The sequence below is a fragment of the Oncorhynchus mykiss genome, chromosome 11 (assembly GCF_013265735.2).
Source record: "Oncorhynchus mykiss isolate Arlee chromosome 11, USDA_OmykA_1.1, whole genome shotgun sequence".
In the NCBI taxonomy this organism is placed as follows: Eukaryota; Metazoa; Chordata; class Actinopteri; order Salmoniformes; family Salmonidae; genus Oncorhynchus; species Oncorhynchus mykiss.
The window spans coordinates 24,497,340-24,517,917 of record NC_048575.1 but is presented as its reverse complement, the minus strand read 5'-3'; the positions used below and the strand labels follow the sequence as shown (position 1 = coordinate 24,517,917).

Here is a 20,578-nt window from a genome sequence, read left to right as displayed (position 1 = left end):
GTGCGCATCAGGGAGGGGGACGAGTGGAAGACGGCGTTTAACACTCCGTTAGGGCACTTTGAATACCGGGTTCTTCCTTTCGGCCTCGCTAACGCTCCAGCTGTCTTTCAGGCATTAGTCAATGATGTCCTGAGAGACATGCTGAACATCTTTGTTTTCGTTTACCTTGACGATATCCTGATTTTTTCACCGTCACTCCAGATTCATGTTCAGCACGTTCGACGTGTCCTCCAGCGCCTTTTAGAGAATTGTCTTTTTGTGAAGGCTGAGAAGTGCACTTTTCATGCCTCCTCCGTCACATTTCTCGGTTCTGTTATTTCCGCTGAAGGCATTAAGATGGATCCCGCTAAGGTCCAGGCTGTCATTGATTGGCCCGTCCCTAAGTCACGCGTCGAGCTGCAGCGCTTTCTCGGCTTCGCGAACTTCTATCGTCGTTTCATCCGTAATTTCGGTCAGGTGGCAGCTCCTCTCACAGCCCTTACTTCTGTCAAGACGTGCTTTAAGTGGTCCGTTTCCGCCCAGGGAGCTTTTGATCTCCTCAAGAATCGTTTTACATCCGCTCCTATCCTTGTTACACCTGACGTCTCTAGACAGTTCGTGGTCGAGGTTGACGCGTCAGAGGTGGTTGTGGGAGCCATTCTTTCTCAGCGCTCCCTCTCTGACGACAAGGTCCACCCTTGCGCGTATTTTTCTCATCGCCTGTCGCCGTCGGAACGTAACTATGATGTGGGAAACCGCGAACTGCTCGCCATCCGCTTAGCCCTAGGCGAATGGCGACAGTGGTTGGAGGGGGCGACCGTTCCTTTTGTCGTTTGGACTGACCATAGGAACCTTGAGTACATCCGTTCTGCCAAACGACTTAATGCGCGTCAGGCGCGCTGGGCGCTGTTTTTCGCTCGTTTCGAGTTCGTGATTTCTTATCGTCCGGGCTCTAAGAACACCAAGCCTGATGCTTTATCTCGTCTCTTCAGTTCTTCAGTAGCCTCCACTGACCCCGAGGGGATTCTCCCTGAGGGGCGTGTTGTCGGGTTGACTGTCTGGGGAATTGAGAGGCAGGTAAAGCAAGCACTCACTCAAACTCCGTCGCCGCGCGCTTGTCCCAGGAACCTTCTTTTCGTTCCCGTTCCTACTCGTCTGGCCGTTCTTCAGTGGGCTCACTCTGCCAAGTTAGCCGGCCACCCTGGCGTTCGGGGTACGCTTGCTTCCATTCGCCAGCGTTTTTGGTGGCCCACCCGGGAGCATGACACGCGTCGCTTCGTGGCTGCTTGTTCGGTCTGCGCGCAGACTAAGTCCGGTAACTCCCCTCCTGCCGGCCGTCTCAGGCCGCTTCCCATTCCCTCTCGACCGTGGTCTCACATCGCCTTAGATTTTGTCACCGGACTGCCTTCGTCAGCGGGGAAGACTGTTATTCTTACGGTTGTCGACAGGTTCTCTAAGGCGGCTCATTTTATTCCCCTTGCTAAGCTTCCTTCTGCTAAAGAGACGGCACAAATCATCATCGAGAATGTTTTCAGAATTCATGGCCTTCCGTCAGACGTCGTTTCGGACAGAGGTCCGCAATTCACGTCTCAATTTTGGAGGGAGTTTTGCCGTTTGATTGGGGCTTCCGTCAGTCTCTCTTCCGGCTTTCACCCCCAGTCTAACGGTCAAGCAGAACGGGCCAATCAGACTATTGGTCGCATCTTACGCAGTCTTTCTTTTCGCAACCCTGCGTCTTGGTCAGAACAGCTCCCCTGGGCAGAATACGCCCACAACTCGCTTCCTTCGTCTGCGACCGGGCTATCTCCTTTTCAGAGTAGCCTCGGGTACCAGCCTCCGCTGTTCTCATCTCAGTTCGCCGAGTCCAGCGTCCCCTCCGCTCAGGCTTTTGTCCAACGTTGCGAGCGCACCTGGAAGAGGGTCAGGTCTGCACTTTGCCGTTATAGGGCGCAGACTGTGAGGGCTGCTAATAAGCGTAGAACTAAGAGTCCTAGATATTGTCGCGGTCAGAGAGTTTGGCTCTCCACTCAGAACCTTCCCCTTAAGACCGCTTCTCGCAAGTTGACCCCGCGGTTCATTGGTCCGTTCCGTATTTCCCAGATCATTAATCCTGTCGCAGTTCGACTTCTTCTTCCGCGATATCTTCGTCGCGTCCACCCGGTCTTCCATGTCTCCTGTATCAAGCCCGTTCTTCGCGCCCCCGCTCGTCTTCCCCCCCCCCCCCCCATCCTTGTCGAGGGCGCACCCATCTACAGGGTCCGTAGGATTCTGGACATGCGTCCTCGGGGCCGTGGTCATCAGTACCTAGTTGATTGGGAGGGGTACGGTCCTGAGGAGAGGAGTTGGGTTCCCTCTCGGGACGTGCTGGACCGTGCGCTGATCGAGGATTTCCTCCGTTGCCGCCAGGTTTCCTCCTCGAGTGCGCCAGGAGGCGCTCGGTGAGTGGGGGGGTACTGTCATGTTGTGTCTTGTTTCTGTCCTTTCCCTTCACCCTGTCTCCCTCTGCTGGTCGTTATTAGGTTACCTTTTCTCCCCCTCTTTCCCCCAGCTGTTCCTTGTCTCCTCCTAACTACCTCGTCACCCCTTTTCCCACCTGTTCCCTTTTTCCCTCTGATTAGTCCTCTATATCTCTCTCTGTTTTTGCTCCTGTCTTTGTCGGATTATTGTTTGTGTTATTCATGCCTGAACCAGACTATCGTCATGTTTGCTGCAACCTTGTCCTGTCCTGTCGGAATCTGCCGGTCCATCTGAGCCTACGTATGTTTTGTTATTAAAGAAGCTCTGTTTACGTTAATTCGCTTTTGGGTCCTCATTCACGCACCGTAACATATACATTCTAACCACGACAGATGGAGAGTTGGTCCGCTCTCTCTCTAACAGAAACAAACTTTTCAACAGAGATCCCGACGACACACTGAACGTAAATATATATTGATTACAATTGTTCCCGAATCAGTGAGCATTCATGTGCAAAGGATTAGCATTTTAATTGTAATAATTATCAACTTTTCAGTGTCTCATCTCAGTTGACCCCCACTTCCCTTTTGTACACCAAGCCGCGATGCCGGTTTAGCCCACTAGGGAAACTCCGTTATCATTTCCTTGTAACTATCTACTGTTTGTTTATGCATTTCTGTGAATTACTTAGTTAGTAAATAAATTATTTAAGACAATTGATGTATGGATGACTCATAGTGAAGACAGGGTTTGTGCAGATAACCAACAATTTACGACGTTTGGAATGAGACTAACGTGAGGTAAAGGAGACTTCATTAATCAGAAGACTAAGTGATCAGATATTAATATCTGAAAGTTATATTAGGAAAATTATAACTTTATAATCTGAATATTTTCCTTGGTGCCCCAACTTCCTAGTTAATTACAGTTACATGATTAATCAGTTTAATCGCGTAATAATAATTACAGAGTTATTTGATAAATAAGTCTTCAGTTTAATGATGCCAAAGACACGACACTGCAGTCTGTACCCCTTTGTCACCATGGACCAGACCCAGGGCTGGACTGCGCATGCGCGCCAGTTCCCTGCTCTTGTGGCGAGTAGCCCACAGGTCAGTAGACTCTCACAATTTTTGCTCTGTGTCCTTGGTATGACACCTGGATACAGCAGATACTTTTTTATTGACAAGGGCAGTGTTGACACAATGGAACATAGGGACAGTGGTTGGTCGCGACTGCCAATTTGCTGTCCTGCCCCAGCTGCTTGAACGAGAGTCGAGGGGGGGGAGTCGTGTCAGAGAGGGCATTCAGAGGTAGAGTGGATTCCCCTCATCTTCCTTGAGAGCGAATGCAAGGACATGGGCTCCAGGAGCACAGAGGTGAACTGCTGGCTGCCCCTCTCTGCTGCAGGGGGTGTACCCCTTCCCGCATATAGGGAAAATATCAGCTGGGTGGGTCCTTGATTTTCCCCACTGTCAACCCCTGTTTGGGGACCAGAATTGTGGGTTCGGTCTCTGCTGCGTTGCTGGGGGATTCAGCTAATTGCCCTCTCCCTGCCGTGAAGCCTTGGCTCGGGGAGGGTAGGCCGGGTAGCCACAGTTCCCAGGTCTGTGGGATGGCTTGACAGGAGGGTCAAGGAAATGTGCTTTCGCTTTGTCCAACAGGCTGGAAAAGTTGAGCCACAAGGCTCTCCACCCCACCACTGCAAGGCTCATGGCACAGCCACAGCCTTGAATGGTGCCTCTGGAGGATCTGAGGTAGAGGTCTGTGACGACACAGATCTCATCGCAAAAGTCTGGGTTAGATTTGCTAAAAGATTATGCATCTCCAGCATCATATTGGATTGGTAGGCAAGCAGTAAGGAAAAACTTTTAATGCTTGTACAGAACACGTAAACTTTTTGGCAGATAAATGCAAAAAATGTGTCCATCTTACCACAGAAGGAAGTGCCTTTCAGTGACGAGGCACTGGGGTTGAGGTGGTTGACCGTTGAGGGCTCGACCACCAGTTGGCAAAAAGTCAGGTTTGGAACTTGTCGGTCAAGGGTTTGTCCTAGTTACGTTTGGCTTCCGTCACACAAGCTGGGATGGATGAGAGGAGTTGCTTGCCTGGAACAGTTCGAGAGGGGAGTTTCCTCCCGTCGTTCCAGTCCCTCTCTGCACTGCCACCCCCGTGGGTTCAGGACCCAGGCAGACAGCATGATATGGTTAAACTGCATGGACATAGATGTGCTGGGGCAGTGGCCGGGCCTGGCAGGCTCCATGGTGCCAAAAAAACAGCTAATCCGAGAATAAAGTGAAACTAAACTAGCGTTCACCACGTGGGCTAATAGCCTGGCTAGTTAGCACAGTACTAGCCGGAGAAAGCTAATCATTTAACAATGTGAACGTAGCTACCATTCGCCTGATGTGCTAGTAACTTAGCACGTTAGCACAATGTTAGCCAAAGGAAGCTAGCGCTTTGTTGGACTTGCGACGAACAAAAGCATGTCTCTCGACCTAAAAAAAGCTAGCTAGACTTGCAGCGCGCTAGCCAGGTTAGCTAAGCCTTGCAGCTAAGCTAGCCAAGTCTCAGTAGCTTGCCGTGTACCACAGGAGACAAAGGGAAGAAAAAGTAGAAAAGCAAATTCTTACCCGAAACGAAAACATTCCTTTTGGTAAAGTCACCCAACACAGAAGATGAGAACTGAAAAACCTGCTGTTGAGATTCAGGTAAATTCCACATGTGAGATATTGAAACTAATAATTGAAAGAGAACCGCCCACCCAGTTATTCTCTACGACATCTATGCTATGACAAAGACAGAGACTAGGTTGTGATGTAAGAAACACTGCTAAGGTTAAGGTTTCCAGATGAATCGGGGTAATGGGGGGCTTTGATTATGTCAATAGGAGCTCTATATCCTAGATGGGAAAGCCAATGGGAGATCTATCTGACTATGTCTCTTCCTGTTACCTGTCCAATCAAACTGGAGAACACGAAGACACCCACGAAAAAGTTTGACAACTGAAAGGTAATCTCAAAGACTGTGTGGGGCTCTGGAAGACCACCGATGTTGATCAGACTGCGGACTGCGTAATAGTAACAACGCAAGTACCTGTAGAGAGGAGTGGGATATTAGACAGATATCTGTGTGTGGAGAGGGGGTGGCGTTAGGAGGGGTGCTAGTCTCTCTGCTCCGCAGTAGCTAGGTCATTTGGTTGTGTGTTTTTGACCTCCCTGGCACTGGATCAAAGGTTATGACCTGAGATGGGAAAAGTGTTCAAATTGTTTGGGGGGGGGGATCCTTTTTTTGAAGAGAAAAACTGCACCAAAAAAATCAAGAATTGTAGAAAAAAGGAAATTGTCAAACACCAAAACAAAATAAAAGACAAAAATGTGACAAAAATGAAGCACACTTAGAGGACTACCTGGCCAAGAAAGATGGACAAAAAGAAGGCGCCGAAAAAATAGTTGGCCATCTGAAACAACTGGCCGAATAAGGTGTCGGGAAATGGCAACTCTGCGATCATCAGCAGGGATTTCTCCGCATAGAAGAAACTGCTCAGGTAACTAAAAAAAAAACACATAAGGCAGTCCAAATAGACAAAAAATGTATACATAGTCCTGTATGTCTAAATTATGTATATAGATAATCAACTACAAGTAACATGCATGGCTTTAGAACAGTACTTCCTTACAATATTGACATGGATATACAGTGCACAAGTACATGACAAATGAACAAGCTGCAAATGACTAATGTTATACAGAAGATACGGTCATGCAGTAACTAAAATTGAACAATAACTTGACCTCTGCATAGGTGTGCACTGACAACGGGAGATATACAATTGAGTTGGTGTAATGTACATACGCGCTGCCTTTGCCAGTGTAGACCCATGTGGTCTTGCCGATGCCCTGGTAGGCCGAGGCCACATAGTAGGCGCAGGCGTTGAGGTGGAGCATGAAGAGCAGGTAGCCAATGGTGCGGACCACTCTTGTAACACAGCAAGCAAGGGTATAGCACTTCAAGATACAGTACTAGTCAAAAGTTAGAACACACATACTCATTCAAGGGTTTTTCTTTATTTTTACTATTTTTACATTGTAGATAACAGTGAAGACTTCAACTATGAACACGTATGGGATCATGTAGTAACCAACATAGGGTTAAACAAATGAAAATATACACCACCATTCAACAGTTTGAGGTCACTTAGAAATGTTTTTGAAAGAAAATATGTTATTTTCTTGTTTTTGAAAGAAAACAACATTTTCTGTCCATTTTAAATAACATCAAATTGATCAGAAATACAGTGTAGACATTGTTAATGTTGTAAATGACTATTGTACTGTCCTGTAGCTGGAAGCGGCTGATTTTCAATTAAATATCTATATAGGTGTACAGAGGCCCATTATCAGCAACCATCACTCCTCTGTTCCAACGGCACGTTGTTAGCTAATCCAAGTTGATCATTTTAAAAGTCTTATTGATCATTAATAAATAAATGATGTTAGCACAGCTGAAAACTGTTGTGCTGATTACAACATTAACAATGTCTACACTGTATTTCTGATCAATTTGATGTTATTTGAATGGACAAAAAAAATGCTTTTCTTTCAAAAACAAGGACATTTCTAAGTGACCCCAAACTTTTGAACAGTAGTGTATGTTATATTTGAGATTTTTCAAAGTAGCCACCCTTTGCCTTGATGACAGCTTTGCACACTCTAGGCATTCTCTCAACCGGCTTCATGAGGAATGTTTTTCCAACGGTCTTGAAGGAGTACCCACATATGCTGAGCAGTTGTTGACTGTTTTTTAGTTCACTCCGCAGTCCAACTCATCCCAAACCATCTCAATTGGGTCGAGGTTGGGTGATTGTGGAGGCCAGGTCATCTGATGCAGCACTCCATCACTCTCCTTCTTGGAAAAATAGCCCTTACACATCTTAGAGGTGTGTTGGGTCCTTGTCCTGTTGAAAAACAAATGATAGTCCCACTAAGCGCAAACCAGATGCGATGGTGTATCGCTGCAGAATGCTGTGGAAGCCATGCTGGTTAAGTGTACTTTGAATTCTAAATAAATCACTGACAGTGTCACCAGCAAAGCACCCCCACACCATCACACCTCCTCCTCCATGCTTCACGGTGAGAACCACACATGCGGAGATCATCCATTCACCAACTCTGCGTCTCAAAAATACACGGCAGTTGGAACCAAAAATGTGGACTCATCAGACCAAGGGACAGATTTCCACCAGTCTAATGTCCATTGCTTGTGTTACTTGGCAATTCAACCAGGAAGGCCTGATTCACGCAGTCTCCTCTGAACAGTGGATGTTGAGATGTGTGTGTTACAGTGCCTTGCGAAAGTATTCGGCCCCCTTGAACTTTGCGACCTTTTTCCACATTTCAGGCTTCATACATAAAGATATAAAAAGGTCGCAAAGTTCAAGGGGGCCGAATACTTTCGCAAGGCACTGTACTTGAACTCTGAAGCATTTATTTGGGCTGAAATCTGAGGTGCAGTTAACTCTAACGAACTTATCCTCTGTAGTAGAGGTAAATCTGGGTCTTCCTTTCCTATGGCGGTTCTCATGAGAGCCAGTTTCATCATAGCGCTTGATGGTTTTTGCGACTGCACTTGAAGAGCCACACATGTTAATTGAAATGCATTCCAGGTGACTACCTCATGACGCTGGTTGAGATAATTCCAAGAGTGTGCAGAGCTGCCATCAAGGCAAAGGGTGTCTACTTCGAAGAATCTCAAATATAAAATATATTTAGATTTGTTTTAACACTTTTTTGGTTACTACACGATTCCATATGTGTTATTTCATAGTTTTGATGTCTTCACTATTATTCTACAATGTAGAAAATAGTAAAGACAAAGATAAACCCTTGAATGAGTAGTTGTGTCCCAACTTTTGACTGGTACTGTAAATGTTGCTGTAAAAATGAATATAGAAATGTACTGTATTTGATTGATTGGTTGTTTGATTGACAGTCATGTCGGATTTCATCATATTTGGAGTTGGTACAGTATAAAGGATTGATTCTAGGCAAAACATAGGCATACTTAAGTTGTAAAGTTAGTGACATACCTCCAAATGTAGGCCTTGGACATGAGGCTCTCCAGACGATCACTGAACTCAAAGAATGTGTCCACCTAAAGAAGACCTCAAAATCAACACCCCAAAAGTAGCATAAAAAAAGAGGACCGCAATGAAAGTCTTTTTAGGTTATTGTGTTTTATCCTCGACTGGATTTGGTATATGTATCTGTTGCGGGGTTGCACATTTTAAGCATTTTAAATTGTCAAATAAAATCAAAAAGTAGCAAACATAAAACAGTAGAATCAGTGTTAACAGTTGAGTCATGCTTGTTTCAGCATAAGATGAGTTTGCATAAGTTGACCATAACAGACAATGCTTTACCTTTATCATTCGATTGAATCTGAAGATGGATTTGTACCCGAAATGGAAGCATAGCAAGTCTATGGGTGCCATTGCTATCATGTCCATCTGAGAAAAGAGACAAATAAGTTACAGGAGGTGGTAACTCTGAAGCCCCTGCCTTGAAGACATACAGAAAAAAAAAAGTTTTTTAATCAAATACATAGATGTTAGATGTTTGTGTTAAAGCCATGAAAAATGATCTGCAGTTTATATAAGAAACAATTATATCTTTGAAGTACCTTAAATCTCTCAGAGTTTCTGTAGTACGCTTTGGTTATAATCCTGTCTTTCTGAAAGACAGAACATTAAAAAGATGAAATCACATCTACCTTAGCAATGTTAATGTAGAATACCTGTTTACACAACTACTGCCAGTCCACTGCACACAAGTCTCATTTTGAATACCGGAAGACTGAAAGAGTCTACCTGTGTGGGGAAGTCTATCTGGTCTATCTCATAATTATATTAACATATAATTATGAGATGTCATTGGACTATGGGAGAAGACTGACATTTATACCCTGCTGCAAAACGTATGCAATGCAGGTATGCTTAAATTGAGTTGGAATTGTCATCTTGGCCATTTTATTTTTCATATTTAATTGTTCACAAGTGTTCAAACTGTAACACTCACAAAATGCCCTCATAGTTTAAGGACAGTAGGAGCCCTACTTCCTCTGGAGAAAGAGGGAGAGCTGAGGGACTTACAATGATGTCCCCTCCTTTGACGAACTGCTTGCGGGCCTGGAAGAAGATTGAGTCAATGAGATAGATGAAATCAGCCACAAGGTCCATGGTTATCCAGTAAGGGATCCACTCCGGGGTGTGGTAGGGGAAACACAGACGAGCCGTCATGAACCAGGTGTTGTAGTTGAAGGCCAGAGTCACCAGAGTGAGCCACGCGATGTACGTGTGATCTACAGAGAGAGGAGGAAAGGGAGAACGTATGAGGAGAGAGAGAGACAGGATGGAGGGAGAGAGAGAGAGAGAGAGAACAAGAGAGGGGGACAGAGTGAGATAGATAATGAATCAATGTAAAAAGCTTCGGTGCAAGTAGTTGCAAGGCCCGAATCCAAACTCTTTACTATTACTGCATTAAACACTGAAAAGTAACATACATGCAATACATCATCATCATCATCATACAGTACGTACCTGAGAATGGATCGATGGTGGATGGCAGCACTGAGTCCATCGCATCCTCGATAGGTTTTAGCCTCCTGTCAAGGAAGGCGGCAACTTCCTGGCCAACAGTTGGTTTGACCACAGGCTCCGATGCTTTTGCTTCATCTTTCGCTTTTTGCTCTGCCGCTTTCTTCTCCGCCATCTCCTGCTTTTTCTTCTCTGCCTCCTCTTTCTTTTTTAAGTCTTCCCCTTCTTTCTTTATCCTATCTTGCTCTTCTTTTATTAGCCTCTCGTTCATTAATATTTCATAATCCTTTTTTCGATAAATGGGAGCTTGAGTAGAATAAAGGATTCAAACATTACAAAGTTACATCCTATGAAAACCCATAGTCCACAAATATAGCTAAGGAGTCAGATAGCTTCAGCACCGTTTTGTGTCAAATATCTAACAGGTTATCAGGGTACAACTAAATAAAGAACAAACTAAATATGTGTATCCTCTGTGTATTTGAATCCCTTATGACTCCCAATGAATCCACTTGATTTCTTATGACTACCTTGAGTGTGGAAACTTACTGACTGGAGGGCTGAATTCAGGTGAGGATGCGTGTGGGTCTATGAGCTTCTCTCTGTATATTTCTGTTCTCTCTCTCATCCTCTTCACTATGACCCGGAGCTGATCATCAGAGTACCTATTTACCACTATAGGAGGTGGTGGAGGAGGGGGAACTTCTTCTCTGGAAAGGAAAATAAAATCACTTGACAGTGTGTTTCACCATTACTGATCCCGATTTACATTGCCCTTATTGCAGAATTATTTAAAAATACAACTCTTTCAGGAAGTTAACTGTGTCAATACTGTCAATACTGTCTCATGTTTTTGTTTTGAGTGGCAGTCATTTTGTGCCAACTCATGCCAGAGCACAAACAGATCTGGGACCTCAGACATTATCTCAGTTTTGCTCAATTTCAACTGTATATGTTGGTGAAACACTATAAACGAATAAAGTGTTCCCTCTGCTGGAAAAAACACCACATTACACCCTGCTTTAAAAGGGAACTGCACCTGTTGATTTGGCCTCGTTTTTTTGGCTTGCTCCTCAAGAAATGCTGATGGCCATGACAGAAGCAAAAGATGTTATTAACTGATCTCATTGTTCTATCTGTGCCTACCATGAGTTGGCTTGGGGGTGTGGTTTGATGTGGGTGTTTCCTGTGTGTGTCCTTGCCACCAATCTGTCAGAACCTTGCCTGCAGTTGTCTCCCGCCACTATATAACAACAAACAAACCCCCTGCAGGTTGATTTCAATAACTACAGGCAGATGTACAGTATGGTGATATGTCGGATGAAGCTTTGAATAGGTCAGTAGCCTACAGAGTAATATGAGAACAATGAAATTGCTTTATTTTTGTAAACATTCTAAATTACAGCGACTTCAGAAAGTATTCACACCCCTTGACATTTTGCACATTTTGTTGTGTTACAAAGTGGGATTAAAATGGATTGAAGTCATTTTTTTGTCAATGATTTACACAAAATACTCTGTCAAAGTGGAAGAAATATTCTGAAGAATATATATATATAAAACTCAGCAAAAAAAATAAACGTCTTCTCACTGTCAACTGCATTTATTTTCAGCAAACTTAAAATGTGTTAAATATTTGTATGAACATAACAATATTCAACAGAGGAGATGGGTATGTTCCTGACAACTTGTCCGAGTTGAAAGACACAGACTGGCTGGGCGACTTTGCTTTCGGCGTGGACATATTTGGGCATCTGAACAATCTAAATGTGAAACTGCAGGCAAATTGTGCTCTTGTGCAGGAACTGTATTCCAACGTGAAAGCATTCAATGCTTCTGTTGTTCTCCAGACAAATGAGCAGCAGGGGCGCACTGAGACATTACAGTAGCACTTTGATCGACCTACATGCTGAGTTTTCCCACCGTTTCTCAGACTTCACCAAGATTGAGACTGAGCTGAAGCTTGTTTCATGCCCCTGTCACAATTGGAGCTCATCGACATCCAACGTGACAGTGCTTTGGAGGAGGAGAAGTACAAAACAGCAACAATAGACCAGTGCGATGGCTCACTGAATGAAACACGTCCTAAGGAGTCTTGTTTCATTCAGGTCCACACGTGTGTGAACAAATGTTCTCGGTCATGAATTACAACAAATCCCATCACAGGTCAAATTGAACAAATGACCACTTGTCAGCTGTTCTGAGAATCTCTACATCAATGATGACACCAGACTTTGATGCCAATGCCAAGAGTGGTGACCAGACCCATTGTTCATATTAAGACTGGAATAACCGTGACCGGGGTAGGCAAGGATTACGCTTTTTCATGGTGATGGTTATGCAGTGAGCATGATCCAGCAATGATCTTGGATACAGGTAATAACTAATCAGTCAGATTTGGGCTGAGGTGATTGGATAACTGTAAATATGGCTCACGATGGAGATAAGAATTGTGCCTTAATATGCTTTAAAAAACAGACCCTTCCAAATGAAACGGATGTCCTTTCCATATGTTTCACTCAAATTTGAGAATCGTTTTTTTACACATCTGCTATTACATGTTGCATGTCTCCAGTCATGAAATGTACAGTATATCCATTTTTAAGTTTGCATATTGTGACTAAGATTGTACTTTACAAGGGTAAAGGATCTGTGTGTGTTTTTGACTGTGTCTTTGTAGTTATAAATTATATAAATGTTGTGAAAAATGTGAAATCTGTTTACTAAAAACAAGGGTAGTGATGGTGCAAGGGTATAATTGTTCCGCAAGCATTTGTACACCTACAGTACACTAGTAGTTCCGTGTCAATTTGCAAATGAATAAAGGCTTCACATGTTTTGTCACGCATATAGTATGTCTCCCTTCACTTGGTTTCAAAAACTCAATGTGGCCATTGAGCCAAAAGGTTGCCCACCCCTGGGTCAGGGTATGGGCAGGTATAAGCTACGGACAACGAACACAAATGGCATTACATTGATGGCAATTTGAATGTACAGAGATATCGTGATGAGATCCTGAGGCCCATTGTCATGTCATTCATCTGCCACCATCACCTCATGTTTCAGCATTATAATGCACAGCCCCATGTCACAAGGATCTGTACATAATTCCTAGAAGCTGAAAATGTCCCAGTTCTGGGCTTCCCGAGTGGCGCAGTGGTCTAAGGCACTGCATCGCAGTGCTAGCTGTGCCACTAGAGATTCTGGGTTCGAGCCCAGGCTCTGTAGCAGCCGGCCGCGACTGGGAGGCCTATGGGGAGGCACACAATTGGCCCAGCGTCGTCCGGGTTAGGGAGGGTTTGGCCGGCAGGGATATCCTTGTCTCATCGCGCACTAGCAACTCCTGTGGTGGGCCGGGCACAGTGCACACAGGTCGCAGGTGTAAGGTGTTTCCTCCAACACATTGGTGCGGCTGGAATTGTTGCATGAATGAATAAATGAAGGACATTTTATTTTTGTGTCAAATCAACAATTGGCAACCCATCCCTTAAGGTATTAATTGACACATGAACAAACATTACAATGATTCACTATGGGAATTAAATGATAATTTTTCTTCCGGCATTCGCTGCATTACAGAAAAATACAGTACATCAATACATAATAGTAAATAAGGTTATCCAAACAATAACTACATCCCTAGAGCAGTACAATAATATACATACAGTGCCTTGCGAAAGTTTTCGGCCCCCTTGAACTTTGCGACCTTTTGACACTTTTCAGGCTTCAAACATAAAGATATAAAACTGTATTTTTTTGTGAAGAATCAACAACAAGTGGGACACAATCATGAAGTGGAACGACATTTATTGGATATTTCAAACTTTTTTAACAAATCAAAAACGGAAAAATTGGGCGTGCAAAATTATTCAGCCCCTTTACTTTCAGTGCAGCAAACTCTCGCCAGAAGTTCAGTGAGGATCTCTGAATGATCCAATGTTGACCTAAATGACTAATGATGATAAATACAATCCACCTGTGTGGAATCAAGTCTCCGTATAAATGCACCTGCACTGTGATAGTCTCAGAGGTCCGTTAAAAGCGCAGAGAGCATCATGAAGAACAAGGAACACACCATTTAAGTCCGAGATACTGTTGTGAAGAAGTTTAAAGCCGGATTTGGATACAAAAAGATTTCCCAAGCTTTAAACATCCCAAGGAGCACTGTGCAAGCGATAATATTGAAATGGAAGGAGTATCAGACCACTGCAAATCTACCAAGACCTGGCCGTCCCTCTAAACTTTCAGCTCATACAAGGAGAAGACTGATCAGAGATGCAGCCAAGAGGCCCATGATCACTCTGGATGAACTGCAGAGATCTACAGCTGAGGTGGGAGACTCTGTCCATAGGACAACAATCAGTCGTATATTGCACAAATCTGGCCTTTATGGAAGAGTGGCAAGAAGAAAGCCATTTCTTAAAGATATTCATAAAAAGTGTTGTTTAAACTTTGCCACAAGCCACCTGGGAGACACACCAAACATGTGGAAGAAGGTGCTCTGGTCAGATGAAACCAAAATTTAACTTTTTGCCAACAATGCAAAACGTTATGTTTGGCGTAAAAGCAACACAGCTCATCACCCTGAACACACACTGTACATACATACATACATACATACATACATACATACATACATACATGTACATACAGTGGGGAGAACAAGTATTTGATACACTGCCGATATTTGCAGGTTTTCCTACTTACAAAGCATGTAGAGGTCTGTAATTTGTATCATAGGTACACTTCAACTATGAGAGACGGAATCTAAAACAAAATCCAGAAAATCACATGTATGATTTTTAAGTAATTCATTTGCATTATATTTCATGACATAAGTATTTGATACATCAGAAAAGCAGAACTTAATAATTGGTACAGAAACCTCTGTTTGCAATGACAGAGATCATACGTTTCCTGTAGTTCTTGACCAGGTTTGCACACACTGCAGCAGGGATTTTGGCCCACTCCTCCATACAGACCTTCTCCAGATCCTTCAGGTTTCGGGGCTGTCGCTGGGCAATACGGACTTTCAGCTCCCTCCAAAGATTTTCTATTCGATTCAGGTCTGGAGACTGGCTAGGCCACTCCAGGACCTTGAGATGCTTCTTACGGAGCCACTCCTTAGTTGCCTGGCTGTGTGTTTCGGGTTGTTGTCATGCTGGAAAACCCAGCCATGACCCATCTTCAATGCTCTTACTGAGGGAAGGAGGTTGTTGGCCAAGATCTCGCGATACATGGCCCCATCCATCCTCCCCTCAATACGGTGCAGTCGTCCTGTCCCCTTTGCAGAAAAGCATCCCCAAAGAATGATGTTTCCACCTCCATGCTTCACGGTAGGGTTGGTGTTCTTGGGGTTGTACTCATCCTTCTTCTTCCTCCAAACACAGCGAGTGGAGTTTAGACCAAAAAGCCATATTTTTGTCTCATCAGACCACATGACCTTATCCCATTCTTCCTCTGGATCATCCAGATGGTCATTGGCAAACTTCAGACGGGCCTGGACATGCGCTGGCTTGAGAAGGGGGACCTTGCGTGCGCTGCAGGATTTTAATCCATGACGGCGTAGTGTGTTACTAATGGTTTTCTGTGAGACTGTGGTCCCAGCTCTCTTCAGGTCATTGACCAGGTCCTGCCATGTAGTTCTGGGCTGATCCCTCACCTTCCTCATGATCATTGATGCCCCACGAGGTGAGATCTTGCATGAAGCCCCAGACCGAGGGTGATTGACCGTCATCTTGAACTGCTTCGATTTTCTAATAATTGCGCCAACAGTTGTTGCTTTCTCACCAGCTGCTTGCCTATTGTCTTGTAGCTCATCCCAGCCTTGTGCAGGTCTACAATTTTAACCCTGATGTCCTTACACAGCTCTCTAGTCTTGGCCATTGTGGAGAGGTTGGAGTATTTTATACAGGTAACGAGTTCAAACAGGTGCAGTTAATACAGCTAATGAGTGGAGAACAGGAGGGCTTCTTAAAGAAAAACTAACAGGTCTGTGAGAGCCGGAATTCTTACTGGTTGGTAGGTGATCAAATACTTATGTCATGCAATAAAATGCTAATTAATTACTTAAAAATCATACAATGTGATTTTCTCGATTTTTGTTTTAGATTCCGTCTCTCACAGTTGAAGTGTACCTATGATAAAAATTACAGACCTCTACATGCTTTGTAAGTAGGAAAACCTGCAAAATCGGCAGTGTATCAAATACTTGTTCTCCCCACTGTATATACATACATACCATATGCAGACCAATAAATACAGAAAAAAGAAACAGAAGTCACTTGAACCCAGTCTGACACAAAGAGAAGAATCATATGGTAGACGCCACATAATGCCAGGGTTTATCTTGTGTGCTTTCTGGAATAAGAGCAAGTGTATATCATGGTAGAAAGGGCAATAGAGGATCAAATGAGTTGCATTCTCTATTTCTTCGAGGTCACAATAATTATATAGTCTTTCCTCTTCCATTTCACCACAATACCAACCTGTTTCATTAAGCAGAGACAATATCCCTGATCTGACCTGTTTCAATATGCAGAGGCAATATCCCTGATCTGACCTGTTTCAATACGCAGAGACAATTTCCCTGATCTGACCTGTTTCAATACACAGAGACAATATCCCTGATCTTACCTGTTTCAATATGCAGAGGCAATATCCCTGATCTGACCTGTTTCAATACACATAGACAATATCCCTGATCTTACCTGTTTCAATACGCAGAGACAATTTCCCTGATCTGACCTGTTTCAATACACAGAGACAATATCCCTGATCTTACCTGTTTCAATACGCAGAGACAATTTCCCTGATCTGACCTGTTTCAATACGCAGAGGCAATATCCCTGATCTGACCTGTTTCAATACACAGAGACAATATTCCTGAACTTACCTGTGCACATAGCGATCTCTTGTTGTGTATTTATATTTTTGATCAGTATAAAATGCAACATTTTGGTTTTGGTTTTAAAGTGAAATGACACCCAAAACTGATATTTTGTTATTTTTCCTTTGTCCACTGTTGATACAGTCCCAACATGTTTTGTGTGTCAGCAGTCAAGTTTTCAAGATATTGGACTTTCAAGAAACAAGTGTCACTGCCACATGCTTCTTGAAAGTCCAATTTCTTGAAAACTTGACTGCTGACATGCAAAACATTTTAGGACTGAACAATGGTATAATGAAAAAAATACAAAACAATCGTTTTTGAGTGGATTACCCTTTAACAAGCAATATTGGTGTGCAAAGCCATGGTATTATTATTTTTTTTTACCATAACTCTATTCATACTTTACTACTGCCCCTGTAGCCAAATTGTTCCATATCTATTTTTATATAGGCCTTAATTTTCTGCAAAAACACACTCAGTCATCACACAGTGTAGGCTAAATCTACAAATTAATTTGTTCAGCTACTGACGAACAGTCAAACTGCAGTTGCATCAACATGACTAAAGGGATCCCCTTGGCTAAAGGGATCACCATGACGTTAATACTGGATTTGTTTTCATTTTATTTTGTTTCTTAGCCTCGCTAACCATAAGCAGCTCCGGTGAGCTTCGATCAGCTAATCTTCTTATCTCGTTTCAGCTCCTCTCTCTCTCCTTTAATCTGCATGTTTCTTTGCTGTGGGATATAGATCCTATAGATCACGCCTGTGTTTGTCTCTTACACGGACTGAGAGATCTTCTCCACTCTCTGTGTCAGCCTTGATTAGATTATTAATTTGATACTGATTTGGTGTTAAGATCTCTTGGGAGGTGGCCATTTTGGAAGGGGTTCAAATTCGGTCAACCTCCCATTGTGTGGTTCAAGAGAAGGTGAGTAGGTTACTTTCACTCACACTCTTCTCCTTAAGGGTGTTACCAATATTTACTATACATACTGTAAGTAAGTGCCAGTGTTGGAAGTTGAAGAGAGCCTTCTATGGAGAGTTACCAAAGCCATAACCAAATCTCCAGCTCTAAATGTTGGGAGAGACTAATGGAGAATGAACACAAGGTACTGCACTTACCCCTCTGCTTCCTCCTGGCCAGGGTTGGCTGGGGTAGCGGCTGGGGCTGCAGCTGGAGCCGCAGCAGATGCTGGAGAAGTGGCTGAAGCCGGGGCTGGGTTATGTGCAGGCTCTGCGAAGACCGGCGGGGATGGCAGTTTCAATCAAGGTGTACAAGGAAAAAACAGAGAAACAAACAATATATACCAGGTCTAAGAGGCATTCTGATGTCTTTATTTAATAAGATAAATCCATAAAATAACTATCAACTATTTAATCTGCCACAGAAACATCTAGACATGAAATCTTGGGGTGTATGAGCCTTTGTGAGGAGCTTCCTAAGTAGTTTCCTGCATGGTCACAACAGAAAGGAGATGGGGGACATGGGGGGGGGGGTTTCTCTGTGACCAGTCTTGTGAATCTTGGCCATCTGCTACAGTAACAGACTGGACGCTAATGCATTAATGCAGATGAACCAATGTGACCATTGACCTGAATAGCTTTAACTTCTTGCTCACCTCACTGCTCCATTTAAAGTATAAGCAGATAGTTGAGCTGTCTATATCCAACTACAATAGCTAACCAGCCAAGACATGCCCCACCTCAGCCTCACAGTAAAGTAAAACATACAGGACAACAACCAACATTTTGAAATAAGTTTTTGTTTGCTTGTACCTTGTCAGTAACGGCTTGCCTTACAAGGACAGTAGAAAAGCTCAAACTATATTTAATCAAGCATAAACATGATCCAAAACATTCAGGAGCTAGCTCTAAGCAATGAGAAGCAGCAGGAATGAGCCAACAGACTCTTTACCTGCTGGTTTATCCTCTTTCTTGGCCCCATTTTCTTTATCTGCAGGCTTATGTTCCTGCTGAGATGAGTAACATTGCCTCAAAGTCAAACTCTCATCTTCATTATTCAAGTCATTGTGATTAGAGGACATTTTAATTTCGGAGACAATTTCCAACAGAGGGAGTAGATCTACCATTCAGCAACAAAACACTACTCGTGATAGACAGTTTCAAATTAAGGTCTAATCCTAATGCAATGAATTTGAATGTGCCTTTAAGTAATGAACAACTGATATGGGACAAATGAAAGAAAAAAACAACAATCATGATTCAATAGTTTTTTTGCCTGAAGAATAGAAACACATGGAGAATGGAGAAGAATTGATTGCTACAAGCAAAGCATTGGAATCCAGAGTGCAAATCTAATAGCAAAAACATGATAATGCAACATTAAGTTGCTTGATATTTCTGAATGTTAGACATTGTTGGTCCTTACAAAATGTAACGAGAAAACAGAAATGAAAAAGACAGGATAACAAATATTGCACAAATGTATTTTATGATAACCGTTATTAACATAAGCATTACTTTGTCCAAGCATCATTGGACAGGGATAATCATTCAGCTACACTAGCCTACAATATGTTGTTAGTATGCTGCACATAACACAGTGGATCAGCCTAATGCTGCTACAGTATTGGGATGAACCAGTGGTATCTTACCTTAGCAGGTGCAGGAGCTGGGGCCGGGGCTGGAATAGGGGCCGCGGCTGGGGCAGGGTCCGCGGCTGGGGCAGGGACCGCGGCTGGGGCAGAGGCCGCGGCTGAGGCAGAGGCCAAGGCTGGAGCAGAGACCGGGGCTGCTGGAGGTTGGGGGATAAACATCCTCTTCAATTTGCCAAACATGGCTGTATAGCTGGGTAGCCAACAGACTCTGCTGTGGACAGAGGTGGTGGTAGTGAGTTCCCCTCCAAGCTTTTCCCTTTCCCTGTTCTCTTCTCTCTCTGTCTCTCTATGTCATGCTCAGCTATACAGTCCTCTAGGTTGCTGTCCCCATAACCTGCGGACCTCTGATAGAATTAGGCCTCTGATGCTGTTAGACCCACTAATACAGCACACTAATAACCTCCTCTGAGGCAAGCAGCCCCCACTTTAGGGGCCGGCCTGGCAGGGTGTGTAAGTCCATTGCCAGCTATCATAATGAGAACAAATTGGCTTTGTAAGTCACCACCGAGGGGGGGGGGGGGGGGGGGGGAAATCAGGATAATCTCTGAACACTGAAAGTACAATACAGACTATCTGCCAGACTCAAGAAGTTGTCCCAGAGTATTTCATCGGAGGTTAAGTTAATGTGCCTATATCTATTGGCTACGATATGATATATGCAGAATTTGTTTTGCGCCCACGCTACAAACTGCTATATTGACCCACTAATAAATGACTAGTAAACGCCCAGTGCAATACTTTTGTGAATTTTTGTATTTTTTATTAATTCTGATTTTTTTTCAGGGCGTGCTGCAGCACCCTTCAGCACCCCTACTTTCCACAGCTATGATAATGTCCATTCTTCTTGTGAACCATCAATTACATAGTCCACAGCCAGGCAGGCATTCAGTAGAGTAAATAAAGATCTGGCAGACAGGCATACTGGAGCTCGGTGCGTCAATTGGCCCATAAACTTAGATATCACTTACTTAATTAAACCCCATTTATACTATACGTGCCAATGGGGGGATTACTTTAGTGTCTCCTGGGTGAATGT

General features: G+C 43.7%; 1 protein-coding gene across 2 annotated transcripts in view; it reads right to left on the bottom strand.

Moving 5' to 3' along the window:
* The window catches only part of LOC110535524 (cyclic nucleotide-gated cation channel beta-3), a 34,084-nt gene extending 14,120 nt beyond the window's left edge, over positions 1 to 19,964 (bottom strand). The window contains exons 1-11 of one of the 2 annotated variants that reach the window (XM_036935221.1): positions 19,540 to 19,964; positions 18,840 to 18,894; positions 18,047 to 18,158; positions 10,580 to 10,740; positions 10,034 to 10,336; positions 9,587 to 9,795; positions 9,118 to 9,168; positions 8,858 to 8,944; positions 8,525 to 8,589; positions 6,292 to 6,414; positions 5,846 to 5,987 (exon numbers count right to left, since the gene is read on the bottom strand). In XM_036935221.1, the coding sequence (XP_036791116.1) occupies positions 5,846 to 5,987; positions 6,292 to 6,414; positions 8,525 to 8,589; positions 8,858 to 8,944; positions 9,118 to 9,168; positions 9,587 to 9,795; positions 10,034 to 10,336; positions 10,580 to 10,740; positions 18,047 to 18,158; positions 18,840 to 18,894; positions 19,540 to 19,722 (1,491 nt within the window). In that variant the 5' untranslated portion in view covers positions 19,723 to 19,964. Of the gene's footprint in view, positions 1 to 5,845; positions 5,988 to 6,291; positions 6,415 to 8,524; positions 8,590 to 8,857; positions 8,945 to 9,117; positions 9,169 to 9,586; positions 9,796 to 10,033; positions 10,337 to 10,579; positions 10,741 to 18,046; positions 18,159 to 18,839; positions 18,898 to 19,539 lie in introns of both variants that reach the window. The other variant, XM_036935220.1, reaches the window with a different exon arrangement.
* Between the last annotated feature and the right edge of the window lie 614 nt (positions 19,965 to 20,578).